General features: G+C 47.7%; 5 protein-coding genes, 1 non-coding gene and 1 pseudogene across 6 annotated transcripts; 2 read left to right on the forward strand and 5 right to left on the reverse strand.

The window, feature by feature from the left end:
* Window positions 1-31: 31 nt before the first annotated feature.
* Window positions 32-3,062, reverse strand: LOC9633767 (ubiquitin carboxyl-terminal hydrolase 2). Its single transcript, XM_024664820.1, has 2 exons — window positions 493-3,062; window positions 32-376 (listed from the first exon to the last, which is right to left on the reverse strand). The coding sequence occupies exons 1-2, from the start codon at window positions 3,060-3,062 to the stop codon at window positions 169-171; spliced, it is 2,778 nt and encodes a 925-aa protein (XP_024520588.1). The 3' UTR covers window positions 32-168.
* A 40-nt stretch (window positions 3,063-3,102) lies between these two features.
* LOC9634434 lies at window positions 3,103-6,040 on the forward strand (annotated as a pseudogene).
* Window positions 5,823-7,453, reverse strand: LOC112342666. The gene is made up of 7 exons (XM_024664799.1): window positions 7,245-7,453; window positions 7,091-7,200; window positions 6,831-7,035; window positions 6,665-6,774; window positions 6,477-6,615; window positions 6,317-6,409; window positions 5,823-6,267 (listed from the first exon to the last, which is right to left on the reverse strand). The coding sequence occupies exons 1-7, from the start codon at window positions 7,425-7,427 to the stop codon at window positions 6,034-6,036; spliced, it is 1,074 nt and encodes a 357-aa protein (XP_024520567.1). The 5' UTR covers window positions 7,428-7,453; the 3' UTR covers window positions 5,823-6,033.
* A 177-nt stretch (window positions 7,454-7,630) lies between these two features.
* Window positions 7,631-9,443, forward strand: LOC9633768. Its single transcript, XM_002990989.2, has 4 exons — window positions 7,631-7,802; window positions 7,891-8,063; window positions 8,114-8,851; window positions 8,949-9,443. Exons 1-3 carry the CDS (start codon window positions 7,631-7,633, stop codon window positions 8,825-8,827), a joined length of 1,059 nt encoding a protein of 352 aa, XP_002991035.2. The 3' UTR covers window positions 8,828-8,851; window positions 8,949-9,443.
* On the reverse strand, window positions 9,366-10,243 carry LOC9633769 (RNA-directed DNA methylation 4). The gene is made up of 5 exons (XM_024664800.1): window positions 10,227-10,243; window positions 10,124-10,166; window positions 9,920-10,056; window positions 9,792-9,860; window positions 9,366-9,744 (listed from the first exon to the last, which is right to left on the reverse strand). Exons 1-5 carry the CDS (start codon window positions 10,239-10,241, stop codon window positions 9,469-9,471), a joined length of 540 nt encoding a protein of 179 aa, XP_024520568.1. The 5' UTR covers window positions 10,242-10,243; the 3' UTR covers window positions 9,366-9,468.
* A 592-nt stretch (window positions 10,244-10,835) lies between these two features.
* On the reverse strand, window positions 10,836-10,917 carry TRNAS-AGA. The gene has a single exon. It is a non-coding gene; the product is annotated as a tRNA-Ser (tRNA).
* Window positions 10,918-11,404: 487 nt separating this feature from the next.
* On the reverse strand, window positions 11,405-13,630 carry LOC9634435. The gene is made up of 8 exons (XM_024664829.1): window positions 13,576-13,630; window positions 12,774-13,522; window positions 12,276-12,719; window positions 12,137-12,223; window positions 11,997-12,067; window positions 11,825-11,845; window positions 11,673-11,763; window positions 11,405-11,624 (listed from the first exon to the last, which is right to left on the reverse strand). The coding sequence occupies exons 2-8, from the start codon at window positions 13,506-13,508 to the stop codon at window positions 11,610-11,612; spliced, it is 1,464 nt and encodes a 487-aa protein (XP_024520597.1). The 5' UTR covers window positions 13,509-13,522; window positions 13,576-13,630; the 3' UTR covers window positions 11,405-11,609.
* Between the last annotated feature and the right edge of the window lie 661 nt (window positions 13,631-14,291).

Consider the following 14,291-nt stretch of genomic DNA (forward strand, 5'->3'; position numbering starts at 1 on the left):
TGCTTTACACTATCCAGTTGGATCCCGCATCGAGCTAAGAAAATAGTTGAAATCGATCGACCACCAGCGAGAATGCTGCTGTTTGTCTGTTGCCACTGTACACTTGGTTTGCGAATCCGCAGAAAGAATTTTAGAAGAGAAAAATGAAACCAGCTTACTCGGGCTCTGTCAAACTCTCTCGTAGAAAAGGAGGTAGGCCTCGCTTCTCAAAACTTGATCCAGCGTTGTTCTTCGCACGTCCGAGTCGCTGATATAGTACCAAAAATTCTCCTTGCCATCCCCGGCGCTTCCTCCACGGACAAACGCGACGTAATGCCCGCCTTTCATGGTGCCCGAGTGCTCCACGACTCCGACCAGGCGATATAAGCCGCCATCCCTGCAAAACAAGCGGACAAAAGGCATCATTAGTTACACACGACATTCCAGCAAAAGAACCAGAAAGCCATGGAATAGGAAAACGAAAAGGGAGGAAGAAAAAACAAAGGCGCTTACCTGGAGGTGCTGAGAAACGGGCTCAAGTTGAGAAGCTCGTCGAATGCTACGTGACCCGTGAGCTTGCTCAGTCGTCCACGCATGTCTTGGGCGAATCGCTTCAGGTGAACCGTCAACACCGGAGGCGCCTTTCGTATAACTAGCCGCTTTGTCGCCTTTCTCTTTACCAAAACTTTGGTGCTGCTGCTGCTGCTGCTGCTGCTTCCTCCCTTGTGTGCCTGTTTCGTTTTTGGCTTGCCACAAGACGTATCATTCCCGTCTTCGTCCTCGCCTTTCTCCTCCATGCTGCATGGACCTGCTTGAGATGACGTCGGTTCCGTCCCTCGAGCTTCAGCGTCACAAGTAGGACCGTCCTCATCCCCATCAACAGTCGTTGAATCCGCCGAGTCAGAGGACCTCCGTGTGCAGTTGTCGCAGCCCCACGCATTCTCACCGGAGAGAACTTCCAGCTTGGTAAAAGCCTGGAGGCATCCCTCCAGAGACTTTGCCGTGATGCTCTTCTCGATGATGTCTTCAATCTCTTCCGTTTCCTCCACACTTGCGGCGTTCGTACTGCTTGTCCCAGGGCGCTCCGCGCAGCCTAACACAGTGACCGAAGTGCTAGCCTCCTCCTCGAAAAAAAGTTCTGCTATACCATCAACCTCGCTAGGCGCAAGCATCTCCCAGCCGTCCTGTACGTTCGATGGTGCTTGATTGTCACCTTCCCAGTATGGCAGTAAAATCACTGCAGGAGGGCCCGCAGAAGGCAGCCCCTCCGAATTATCTACGCTATCTTCCACACCTGTTATAGTCACATCGGCCACTTTCGAAAGGTCGTCTTCCTCTTTCCCCACTTTCGAAAGGTCTTCTTCCTCTTTCCCGGGTAGAGCTGCTATAGTTGTAACACCTTCACCTACAATGTTATCGGCATTATCTGCTTCCTTTTCTTCACCTCCCAGAGGACCTGATGTAGTTGCATCGACTTCTGCCACTGCCTTCCCTTCATCACGGAGTTCCGAGCCACCTTCTTCGGCCACCGTAACCTCTAGCCGATTCTCATCGTGGTCGGAAAACTGCTGTTGAGAAGTGACATCTACAAAGTCGTCCCCTACGTAGTCCAGCCACGAAAGGTCATCCATCACACTTCCTGTTTCTGCTTGTTTCTCTACGGCCGTCTCGCTGATCTTTTCACCGATGTTTTTCTCGCTCTTGATCTGGAAAGAAGCTTTCGGCTGCAATACTTTCCTTTTCCTTTCAAGTGCCTTCTTCGCTTTGGCCTCCCTCTTCGAGCATGCGTTGTTTGTTTGCACCTTGCTTGCTACCTTGAAAGTGCTTGTTGTTCCCTTGGAGCTGTGTGACAAAGGGATTGGCAAAGAAACGTCAAGAAAAGGTTCCAAAACTGACGAAGAATGGCCGCACTCACAGCAGGTAACCGTGCTCGCAAACTGTCCGCCGAAGAGATGGTCGACGAACGTATGATCTTCTTTTCCGTTGGCTGAGTTCTTCTCCTCCGACTCTTTATGTTTCCCCTCGACCTGAAGACCGTCGAGAAGGCATCGCAGCAACTCGTGGCTATCCTGTTGGTGATAGCCAGAAAACCGAGAAGACTTCGAACACAGCGCTCCAAACAAACCCTTCGGATTATACGTAGTATAGTCGCGATGCCGCTTCTTGGCATTCCCCGAGAACGCTTCCAGATTGTCACCATTGATCTCGAGGAAGAACCTCCTCAGCGCAGACGTGAGAGGTCCCTCGGAAGCACCAGCAGCGACAGGATTGAGAAAGTAGTCCTTCAAGTACCTGACCGCGAGCAAGTTTTGCATGACCGAGTTGAAGAAGCACGTATTCCCCAAGTTGACGAGACCCCGGACGATCCCATTCTTCGGTGACGAGCACTCCACTGAAGTAGAAGTAGCGGAACGAGCAGCACTCACGCTCTCGTTCTCCTCCTTTCCTTTCCCAGCACCATCACTTTCACTCATCCAGCTCTCCTGGATCAGCCTCACTGCCTGCTGCAGAAGCTTTCCCCTGGCTCCGAGACCAGGAAAACCACCTATGATCGAAGCCTGCGTCGCGATACTTCCCTGACAATCCAAGCACCATATAGAACTCACATCCCCGCATTGAAGAACGAAAGGATGCCTGTTCCTCCTAAAGTGCTCGATAGCATGACCATGTCCGAGAGGGAGCTGGACTGCCGACGAAGTCTCCTCCACAGACTTAGCACACCCGACGTGAGCACAGGCCAGGCAAAACCACAGCGAGGAGGAGTCCTCGTTCTCTTGCTGGTTCTTCTTTCGATTCACCGGCTTCTTCTTCCCATCCTTTGGCTGCTTCTTAGAGCAATCCAGGCAGTTCTGCGAGGCGGCCTCTCGCAGCTTCTCCCCGAGCTTCTCGACATCCACCCCGCGGGTGAAATGCCGGCACTTGACCGCCTGTTCTAGCTCCAATCCATCGCCATTCCTATGCTCGACAGGAGCTGATTCCACTGCTGGAGATGGAGATTCATCGCTACACTCACCAGAGGGCTGCTGATCCGGCCGCGGTGGACGAAATCGCTGCTGCGGCCTCCTCTTCGCTTTTTTGGGCATAATCCCTAGGGCCAAGACCCTAAAAAAAAAGAGAGTAAAATATGAGCTCCTCTATTATGCTGCTAGCGGTGTTCTTCGTCTTCGCATTCGTGGCGCCGCGAGCGATCGATGCCGCCGATCTCGTCATGCGAGTGGATGCTGGAAGCGCTGGCCGGAGGGATTCCATCCACGCTGTTTGGAGTGTTCTTCGAGGTCTGAGCTGCATTTTTTCATCGATTTTGTCTGAAATTTCGATCGATCGCCCAGGAAATCAACCATGCAGGGGGAGGAGGTCTCTGGGCCGAGCTCGTCAGTAACAGAGGTGATTCTTTCTTTCAAATTCGTCTCCCGAGATGGATTTCTTTACCTTTTCTCGAAGAGCGATGCTTGGCTTTGTGATTCTTTTCTATCTTCTTGTCCATGGAATTTGATACGATTTTTCTCTATAGGATTTGAGTCTGGGGGCCAAAACACTCCATCCAACATAGCGCCATGGTACGCGATTGGTGACGAGTCCCAGGTGTGGCTGGAGTCGGAACGATCCTCTTGCTTTGAGCGAAACCCAGTTGCTTTGAGGATGGAAGTAGTTCGAGAGGTGGAAGGTGGGGTGGGAATCGCCAATCCAGGCTTTTGGGGAATGGTGATCGTCGCAGTTTCTTGCATGCAAAGCTTGGAGCTGATCATGTTTTGTTTCTAGGACATTCGAGCTGGGAACACATACAAAGTTTCTCTCTGGGTACGATCTCTCGATAAAGTCAATCTTTCCATTGCGTTTACGTCAAGAAATGGAACAACAACTTTGGCTCAAAGTGATCTCACGTAAGTCTCTTTTTTTATTTCCTAGCTCTTCCTCTCGTTCTAATGCACACTCTGGAAAGATTGGACGCTTCAGAGGCAGAGGAATGGAGCAAACATGAGATGGTTTTGGAAGCTTTTGACACCGATCACTACGCTCGACTTGCTCTGACAAGCATGCACAAAGGAGTGTTATGGCTCGACCAGGTTTCAGCGATGCCTGAAGAGACGTACAAGGTAACTCGTGCATCGGAACATACGTTTCCAATATCTTCTGCGCAGGGACATGGATTCCGAAAGGAGCTTGCGCTCATGCTTGAAGATTTAAAGCCAGGATTCGTTCGTTTTCCAGGTGACGAAATCTATCAGGCTTTTCAAGCTAATCACAACTCTTTCCAGGCGGATGTTATGTTGAAGGTGGAAGCCTGCGAAACGCGTGGAGATGGAGAGATACAGTCGGCCCCTGGGAGGAAAGGCCTGGTCATTTTGGTGATAAGTGGAATTATTGGTCGGATGACGGGCTCGGGTTTTTTGAGCTTCTCCAGGTACTCCCTTTTTTTCAAGCTTCGCGACGTAGTTACTCAAGTGATGAAGCTTTTAGCTTTCAGAGGACCTGGAGGCCTTGCCTGTCTGGGTTTTCAATAACGGTACGTTTTTGGAAGCTTGGAGCAGTATTTTGAGCTGTTGCATGTTTTGTTCTTGCAGGGATCAGTCACTCGGACGAGGTTTTACCGGAGCTTCTTGATCCTTTCATTCAGGTTTGGATCACTTAAGAAAACCTGGTGGTCTCGTGAAATACGTAAAATACTTTTACACTATCAGGACATTCTTGACGGTATTGAGTTTGCAAGGGGACCTATGACTAGTAAATGGGGTCGAGTTCGCGAGGCTATGGGACATCCCGAACCTTTCCCTCTTTTCTACATGGCTATTGGTAATGAGGACTGCGAGAGGCAGTACTACCACGGTGAGCTCCTTATTTGGATACTCCATTGTTTAACTTATTCAGACTTTGGCCGCAGCGAACTATCTAAAGTTCTACTATGCGATAAAGGAAGCATATCCAGATATCCATCTGATATCTAACTGCGATGGAACACTAAAACCTCTTGGTCACCCGGCTGATCTGTTCGATTTCCATGTACGTAAAGCCTGTTTTTATCTCGAATTTTGTTTTACGCTTTCTCTTTCAGATCTATACGTCTGCAAACACTTTGTTCTCGATGGTTCATAAATTCAATCACGTTTCCAGGGATGGTCCGAAGGTATCAGATGTGATTACAAGCACCGGTATATTTATTGCAATGTGTATTCTACAGGTTTTTGTGAGCGAGTATGCAGTTGTCAAGAGCGACGCAGGACAGGGAAGCTTTCTTGCTGCTCTTGCGGAAGCAGCATTCCTGATTGGTATAGAGCTCAACAGGTTTGATCAAGCATTCTTCTCTTTGTCTTGTCCTGCTAATAAACGAAGCACCTTGGCAGTGACATAGTCGGAATGGCAAGCTATGCTCCATTGTTTGTCAACACAAACAACAGGCGGTATGGAAAATCTATTCTAAGTTCTCAAATTTTTACTGAAAAGCTTTGGTATCTTGTCTAGATGGAATCCCGATGCTATAGTTTTCGATTCATGGCAACAGTATGGAACACCAAGCTATTGGATGCAGCACTTCTTTAAGATGTCAAACGGGGCAAAACTTTTACCGTTCGTGGTCGAGAGTTTAAACACAAGCGCAGTACCCGTAGTTTTATCTGCTGTACGCATAGAAGATGGAACCAGCCTCGTGTTAAAGGTAAAGAATTCTCTTCGCATAGCATGCTAACGAGTGATTACGTCGAGCAGGCTGTGAACTATGGACAGTTTCCAGTAGAGATTCGAGTGTCTCTGGAGGGAGTTTTGTCCAACGAGATCGATATTTTTGCTTCGACCATCACAGTTCTTTCTAGCGAAAGCCTCATGGACGAAAACTCGTTCCAGAATCCTCACAAGGTAAGCCAAGTCCATTCTATTCACGATCGAGCAATAGAGAATTTTTTACAGGTGGTGCCTATAACGAGCTTGTTCCTTAGCGCGGCAACCGACATGGAACTCTCACTGCCGCCTTACTCCATCGTTGCGCTTGGTCTTCCACTGTTATCTTCCTCGAGAGCTGATATATAGTGTACGTAAAGCTCTTGTTAAAAAAACGCAAAGGTTTTAGGCTGACGGTCTTTGGAGCTGAGCTTCTTTCAATCTTTCTCTCAGAGTAGAGATTCTTCCGGATGATGGCTGGCCCAGGGCGATCAATGCACGCCTCACTGCCGCTGCCTCCATAGCATCAATCTCATCGGCTGTGAGTGGCGCTGAAAGAGATTTCGGCAGTGGAGGTGGTGCTGGCTCTGAGCCACCAAGCATCCTTGGAGGTGCTTTCCATGGCATTGCCTTTCGTGCCTGGACACATCAACGTTAACATGAGAAGAACGATTTCGAGCAGCGATACCTGTGAAACGAGGCTTTCAAGCTCTTTATACGTCGGCTGGTTTGGAAACTTTCCAAGGAGCTCGCTGTTTCCATCCCAGGACATCAAGTATACCTGTTTCCACCCACCAAAAAACCATGAGGACGATTTTTTTTTTCGTAGGCCTAAAGCTCAAACTTACGTGCCAGTCGTAGGAATAACATTTTAGAAGCCGGACCACTCCTCCAGTGGAAGAGGATGTAACGTTTGAGGCTTCTCCGATTCGTTGCTCAATGAGGCTGTAGACTCTCTCGAAATTTTCCAAGAATTCCTCAGCTTTCCTGTAAATATGATTATCAAAAGTCGATGAAAAACATCTCAAAAACCAACCTTTTCCATGGTCCAAATCCAAAGTCCGAAACAACTTGGCCCGATGCTTTCCACTGTGGATTTACCAGAAGAAGTGGCCTTGTTGGATCGCTCTTGACCAAAGATCTAATCTGCCATGAGAAAGCTTTATAATCGAAAACCAAGGATTCGAGAAAGAGGAACTTACCTGGTTGAGTGTCTCAGCTATAGGAAAAACAACGGCTGCAATGGTCTTCGACGAAGGATAGATTAATCCGACTGGATCCATCTCGTTCTCAACTTCGCCAATTCTTCGTGAATCCACTGCTTGGCCTTCTTGCATTCCACAAAAAATTGCGGTGACCATTTTGCTGCAAGCCTGGAATTCCTCTCCAACACCACAAGGATAGTCCCTGCTCGAGCAAAAAATCTATAGGTAGCTCTGGAATTATAGAACATAGAAAGTACCTCGGCTCCGTGTCGAGAAAATTAAATTCTCGCTGGTTCACCGGGAGTAGAAGCTCTAGCTGCTGCGTTTTCTTGCCATCGTCCACGGCTCTTTGGATTGCTTCTCTAGCCTGAACCGCGGCGGTAAGTCGCAGAGCGAACATCGAGAGAATACCTGATCGATCGAATCCTCGAGGGTTTGGGGATTGGCGCAAGGCCCATCGATGACGAGCGCCCCTACAATGCAGGACTTCTTGGATGCTCGAGCTGCTGCATGGCGCCTTTCTCGAAATATTTGACATGATCGTCGTCGCGAGCAAAGTGGCGGAATGGGAAGGAACGCACTAATGACCGCCATAGCTCATCCATAGGAAATGGACGATCTGGATGCTTTCAATGGCAACGAACGGCGGGGATGACTATTAGAAGTTAAAGGTCAGTGGCGGGTTTTTTAAAATCTAGGGCTAGACATTTCCTTAATCTCGTGGACTTTCCATCCGGAATGACCACCAGATGAGGTATATAAGAAATGGAGGGACGTTAAAACCCTAGAACAGAGTGATGTTAGGCCTTAGGCGCCCGAGCGATCGGGCCAAATGCGGGAGTAATTCGCTCATCCAGCAGCTGTCGAGGTCAGGATCCATCTCGAGTGAATGCGCAGCGCTGGCGGGCTCCGATTCGCGCAGAATGAAGAAGGTTCTCTTCTCCGGCTTGCCTGAGTTCGTCGATTCGGGTAAGCGCTCGCGCTCGCGATCGAAATCCCTCTCTTCTACGCAGATATTTCCATCGATCGCCTCGTAATCTCGCGCATTTGTCTGCAGAGGCCCTGTTTTGCTTCCTCGAGGAGAATTTCGGCCCGGTCTTGGACGCGGTCGTGCTTCCATTCCATTCGGCCGACGGCCAGCGAGGGAGGTTTGGCATCGTGACATTCAGGAACAAGAACTCTTTCCTTGAAGCGACCCGGACGAAGAGCGGGTACATCTATGGAAAGAGGGTACGCTGCTGAAAATTCTCCCAAGCTTCATTCTTTTCCATGCCTGGCAGACTATGATCGACGTGCTGGACGCTCGTGTTGCCAAAGACTTACTCCCCCAAGCCGATGACATCTCGAAGAAGGAAGACGCTCCTCCGGCAAGCCTGGTGAATTCTCCATCGCTTCCTCCCTGGGCTCAGAGGTTCCGAGACTGGCTGCCTGGTTTTCTGACCGAGGTTTCCAAGCGCCTCGAGGAAGGGGAAGCTTATCCACTCTGCTCGCTCAAAGGAGACTTCCGGGCAACCTGTGGGCTGGAGATCGACCACGCAGCACTTGGTTTCGAGAAACTGAGCGACTTCATTCGTGCGTGGCCGGAAATCTGCGAGCCGAAAGTCGAGCCAGTGGGTTTGGGACCAGCGACACACGTAGTCCTCAAGAGTGTCCCGCCGGCCACCACAGAGGCTACGAAGCTCGAGCAGGCGAACAAGTTGCCAGAGCCACGGCCGTCTCCAGCTCTGCAGCCAAGCGACACCTTCCAGGACTCCTTGTTCAGCCGCAACATATTCCTGGACAACGTCGAGAACATCCCGCCATCTCTGAACCAATGCAGTGGGGTGACGTGCAAGCTCTGCAAGGATTGCGCAGCTTCGGCTCGATGGTTTGCCATTCCTTGCGGGCATCTGGTTCTGTGCGACTTGTGCAAGGAGAGCGTCGACAAGTGCGCTCAGACCTGGAGCATCCCGTGCCTCGTGTGCTGTGACGCCGTCGAGACGTGGATCGCGTGACAACAGCTTCGTAATCAGCAAAAGGTATGGCTTTTGTGGATCACTTTGGTACTTCCCAAGAACAGTCTAGCTCTAAGCTCCATTCTTGAAAGTTTCCCGTTCTAACTCGTGTTGCTTGCAGGAAGACTTTACTACTATTTGCGATTGCGTTACGAAAAATAAAAAGCAAGCCAATGCTGGACTTCGAGCTAGGTTCTCCCTCATGGAGTAATATCCTCGCGCGACCTTCTCATGTAAGTCTTGATCAAGCTGTGACACCGTCTCAAATTTCTCTTGGCACGCAAGTTTTGCAGGTGTGCCCAAAGCTATAAAGCTCGATGGTGTTGATACGCTGCCTTCATTGCCATTAACGACAACTCCGATTCCATGGAGGCCGCAAAGTGGCGAGGTTCTAGAGCAGCATCGCGAACTTCTCTTCACTAGCGTAGAAGTTGGGCTTTTGGAAGCTTTGGTCATCCACCAATGGCCACACAGCGGCATATAACTCTAAACCGCCAGGGAAAGCCAAGCTCCTCGATCTACATCGCGATTGTCGGGGTGGAGGATCAAAGGTGGCCATCTCAAATCTTCTCTGTAAAAACATTCCTTGTGAATAGATCACGTATGTTTGCTTGAAGACTCGTCAGTTCTTGTTGAGGTCTTCATTGATTTTCTTCTTCATCTTCTCCTTCATCGTCTCGTTTTCCTTCTTCTTCTTCTTCTTCTTCCTCTTCTTCGTCTTCCTCCTCTTCTTCTTGTTCTTCTACTTCTTCTGGTCCTTCTTCTTCTTCGGATTCTTCTTCTCCAGTGTCTTGCTCGGCGGAATCACTTGAGTCGCTTAGAAGCTCCGGTTGATCTTGGACGCGGCCGCCCACTGCTTGCTGTGCTGCTAAAATGGCTTCCGGCGTGTAAAGTTCCGTGACTCCGAGTGCCAGGTCCTGGATATTCCAAATCCGGTCAGTGGAAGCTCCCAAAGTTCACGTACCATTCGAATGTGAGGAGCTTCTTCTCCATTTGTCAAGTGCTCTATGTCTAGTTTCGCTGAGCCTTTCTCCTGGATTTGTGCAAAGAGCAAAAGGTAAATCCCAAAGAAGAAATCACACGAACAAAAACCTGATCATCCGAAGAAAGCTTGCGATTTGCCGTGTCTATCAAAGGTAAAAATTCTTTGACCCTGCTCAAGACTGACAGACGATCAGAAGATTGTTCCGTTGGATTTTCCCCTTCATTACATACACGCAATCTCTTTTCTAGTCAAAATCAAAAGAGCGCATTTGACCTTGAGGCGATCGATCCGTGAAAAAAATAAACGCTTACCCAGAGGAGTGATGCGCTCCAGACCCAGCAAATCCCCAGAACGCTGCAAAGAAAATGCGCGAAGGCAATGGCTCTAGAAGGAAAACGAATGCGGTCGCCATACCTTGCTTCCTCCCATGGCAAAACCCTAAACCCGGAAATTATCAAAATTTGGTTCGAATTTAAGCGCTAATGTCCGTACGAAATGGAACACGCACAACAAGGTATTCCTTCAATTAAATATTTGTAGCATGAACTTGAATATATTCTGATAGGGACCAGAGGAGCCAATCAAGCGTCATGGAGGATGGAGCAAACAAGAGCATATGGCCTTGATATGTAAGCAGCAGGAACACTTGCAGAGCCCAGAAGAAAGGAGGAACTTGTCTCATAAAGCTGTATGGGAGGAGATTATAGAGAACATCCAAGATAAAACTGGCAGCCAATGCTTCCGTCAATGGAGGATTCTTGTTTTAATGTACAGGAATCTAAGGTGTCACTTCAGTAAGCACCCTGAACAGTATTTCCCACTTTCTAGAAAACAATATTATGACTATGGGATCCTCAAACATATGAATAGAGATATTTTTGAGGTAGTGGATGCTTTCATTCGATACAAGATTAGGTGGAACTAAACCTAGCCAAAACTAAATCTTTCTTTTCAACCTTGATCGTGCATGCTTTATTCACGAGATTCACGTGCTTTAAAAAGCATAAAATTCTAAGATGAAAACGTGAGCGGCAGGATTCGAACCTGCGCGGGCAGAGCCCACATGATTTCTAGTCATGCCCGATAACCACTCCGGCACGCTCACAATTACGTGATGTCAAGAGAAAAAGATTAATATGTGCATAGACTTTGATTAATATCAAAGCCATAACGCATATTCCCCATAGAACCAATCACGCTTTTGGAACACGTTGAAAACCGCTTGGCTTTTGCATGCGTACTCGCCGTGAAGCTACGAGATTAGAGACTTAAGGAACAACCACTTTGTATCTTTTGCCGTGTCCAAGGCAACCCAATCTATTTGGTCCCCAGCTTTTCTGGAAAATTAAAATACTTCTACTATCAATCTGGTTGGCTGCTAAAAGAGGACCAAAGGATTCCCACGGACATGCGAAAGCTGCGTTTTAGATCTGTAATTACTTCGTAAGTTGCGTTACCGTGTCAAAGTTGATTCTAAAGCTCCTTGACTTACAGACTAATTAATGGCTAGAACCTTAGCGGCTTCCCCGACAATGAGATTGAGAAACTATTAGTGCTTGAAACATTTACCCTGTTATTTGAAGACAATTCCCTTCTCCCGAACTTTCAGTCCTTACAGCAAGAATCTTTGAAGTTTCACAAGTCTGAAGGATCTAGCAACACTTAACAGTAAGCCCACGCTACAGCGTTTTTCCGTAATCGAGCATTGTAACTTGAGCTAATGTGGAAAGAGATCTCCCCGTGAACTAAACTGATGTAATTCTATTTGTTATGAAAGTTCAATGCATTGTGCTACTTTCATCCCTTGAAACACTGCACGAAGATAAACTCAGATTAGAGCAATTTAGCTTGGGTTCTTACTTCCAGATTAAACCGGTTTCCTGGCGATTTCTTGTAGTCACTGTAAGAAGCGATTTCCTGATACGAGCTTGCCTTCGTCACCACGTTGTACCTACACACATTGTCACGTTAATAGGATTAAAATTGAGATAACGAAAGTTTCTTATGCTTGCCTCTTCCTTTTCTGAGGAGCCCTTTACGAACAACAGGGACGCGAGCAAAGAACAAAACACAATGGTCAGAAAGATAAAGTCCCCGGAAGTAGCAAGCAAAATATAAACACGAAGAAACTGTGGAAAGAAAAGAGGCAAATTTGCGAAAAGAAACTCTAATCCACCCGCGCACCTCCAGATCAAGTTGTTACCCCTTGGCCACAAAAATATGAGTCCTGCCAGTAGCGCTGCTCCACTGATAACCTGTAAGCTAGTAAACACGGACTGAATAAACTGGAACACAAACGAAAAGCTCTCAGGTGGCCGGTTTACCTGCTTAACCAATCCACCCACAGAAGTTTGATTCTTGCACTCGGGAATTCCCTCTGTCAATTCCACTGGAACTCCTTCAAGTTCAAACTGCGAAGAAGGCACGAAGACTTAAGCGAGAGAAAAGTAAACATATAATTACCTCTTTTTCTTGGTCTGGCTGTGCACCGTTTTTTCCTGCGAGCTCCCATTCTTCATCCTCGAAATTATCCGGTTCCACTGGCTCATCTCCACGGTTTAGTCCGGGCAATAGCTGCTCGGAAACGTTTTTCACTTCGTCGCCTGTTTCCGGGACCATGGAGGACTCTTCACTGTTAGCTTGCGAGCTTTGGCACTCGCTAATGACAGTTTCCGGCGCTTGAGACGGGAACGTCGCTGCCTGGCTTTCGAATCGACCGAGCTGATGGATTGGCCTCGGTGGCTTCTCCTCGCACAAACTCAGCCGCTTTATTCTTTGCTGCACTTCCTTAAAGTTTGGCACTCCTCCCTCGTCAATGGCAACAGCTGCGGCAGCTCCACGTCTCAGACCCTCGTGAACTCTTCTGTTTTTCACTTTCGTGAGCGGAGAATTCAAGCGGTCTAGCTCCTGTGCGTACAGCAATGTTACAAAGGTAAATGAAACCTGTTTGAACTGTTTTACCTGTCGGAATGAATTCTCAAGTGCTTCTATTCTTGCTCTGATCTTCCCAGAAATCGTTCGCCTTTTGCGTGTCCTTGGAACCGGTCCAATGCCACAAGCTTGCGAACTGGCAGCCGAGTAGTACTTGTGACCCCCGGAGTTATGTTGAGTTCTCTCCGAGAAGCTGACGCAAACATGCTCGCTAAACTGCATGCCTCGCTTCGTCGATGCGTCAGCTTGTCCAGTTTTCGGAGGCATGTCCACAGTTATCCATTCCACCAGCGAGCACGGTACCGAACACGTATCGTCGGATTGTTTCTGATGGCCAGGCACGTCCACGGAAATCCATCCTGTGTTTTCTGGCGATTTTGCGAGAGTGTCTTGATCGTAGACGATAGAAGCAGCTTGATCTTCTGGTTTAACCGGAGCTGGGATAGAAACCCAGTCACGCTCTTTGGTGTCAACGTTTCCCAGCAAAGAGGCACCCGGATCATCAATGATCGTCGAGGCATGCATTCGATCTTCCGAGGGAGCTTCATCCACTTCGATCATTCCAGACTCCTCGATGAGTTTGGTTGCCTCGCAAGAGTGGTCTCCTTTAAGAAGCTCAAGGATTTCGTCTGGTGAAGCATTAAGGCAGCCACTTTGATCCTTTTCTGGAGCATCAAGAGCCTTGCTTTCTTGTTTCGAGGCTTGCGGAAATGCGAATTCATGGTCGGTGTCCACAGCACTGTAAGACGAAGTGATTTCAGCCATAGCCAACACCGCCTCTGAAAAAAATAAACAACTATCACCATCATGTCAAGAGATGAAAAATACTTACACGACCCGGGTGTGTTCTTCGGAGCTTCCTAAAATTCGCTGAAGAAAAGAAAGAAAAGAAGAAATTTAGTCAGCAACTACTCAAACGAACTGAGATTTCTCGATGCTTTAGCGATTAGAATGCCGCTGCGTGAGAATGAGAAATACGGGACGACAATAACATCACTGATAGAAACCCTGGAGAGAAGAACTCGAATGCTGCATTGAGAGACAATCACAATCTAAACAATTTTTCTATGGCGCGCAGCAATCGCGGAGAGCGGTTACCGATGGAAGAAGGAAGAACCACCGCCCCGCCATAACGTTTTTAGGGCTCTTCGCAGCAAGGAAACAGTTAATACAAAAGTTTCCGAATCTCCACGTGGCAGACACTTTTTACCACGAATAATCTGTAGGATAATGGGAATAATGTTTTAATATAGTCTACCATCTAACAGTTAATATGCAATTAGATTAACATGTCTAGGATTTTTAGTAAATTCTGACAGTTTAGTTTTTATTTTTATATTTGAAATTGTTATTTTCTCTCCAACAATATTCAACAGTAACATAATCTTTCTGGAGATCTTCATTGGATGATGCCTCACAAAAACCTTAGTTAGTGACCTCTTAAGAATTCACTTGAGGAAGGAAAATTGCAAAATTATAAGTATATTATTACATTGTCTTCTTTATTTTTTAATTTCTTACTTACACATCATCTCATACTTCAATTTC

The sequence above is a fragment of the Selaginella moellendorffii genome, unplaced genomic scaffold, assembly GCF_000143415.4.
Source record: "Selaginella moellendorffii unplaced genomic scaffold, v1.0 SELMOscaffold_114, whole genome shotgun sequence".
Classification (NCBI taxonomy): domain Eukaryota; kingdom Viridiplantae; phylum Streptophyta; class Lycopodiopsida; order Selaginellales; family Selaginellaceae; genus Selaginella; species Selaginella moellendorffii.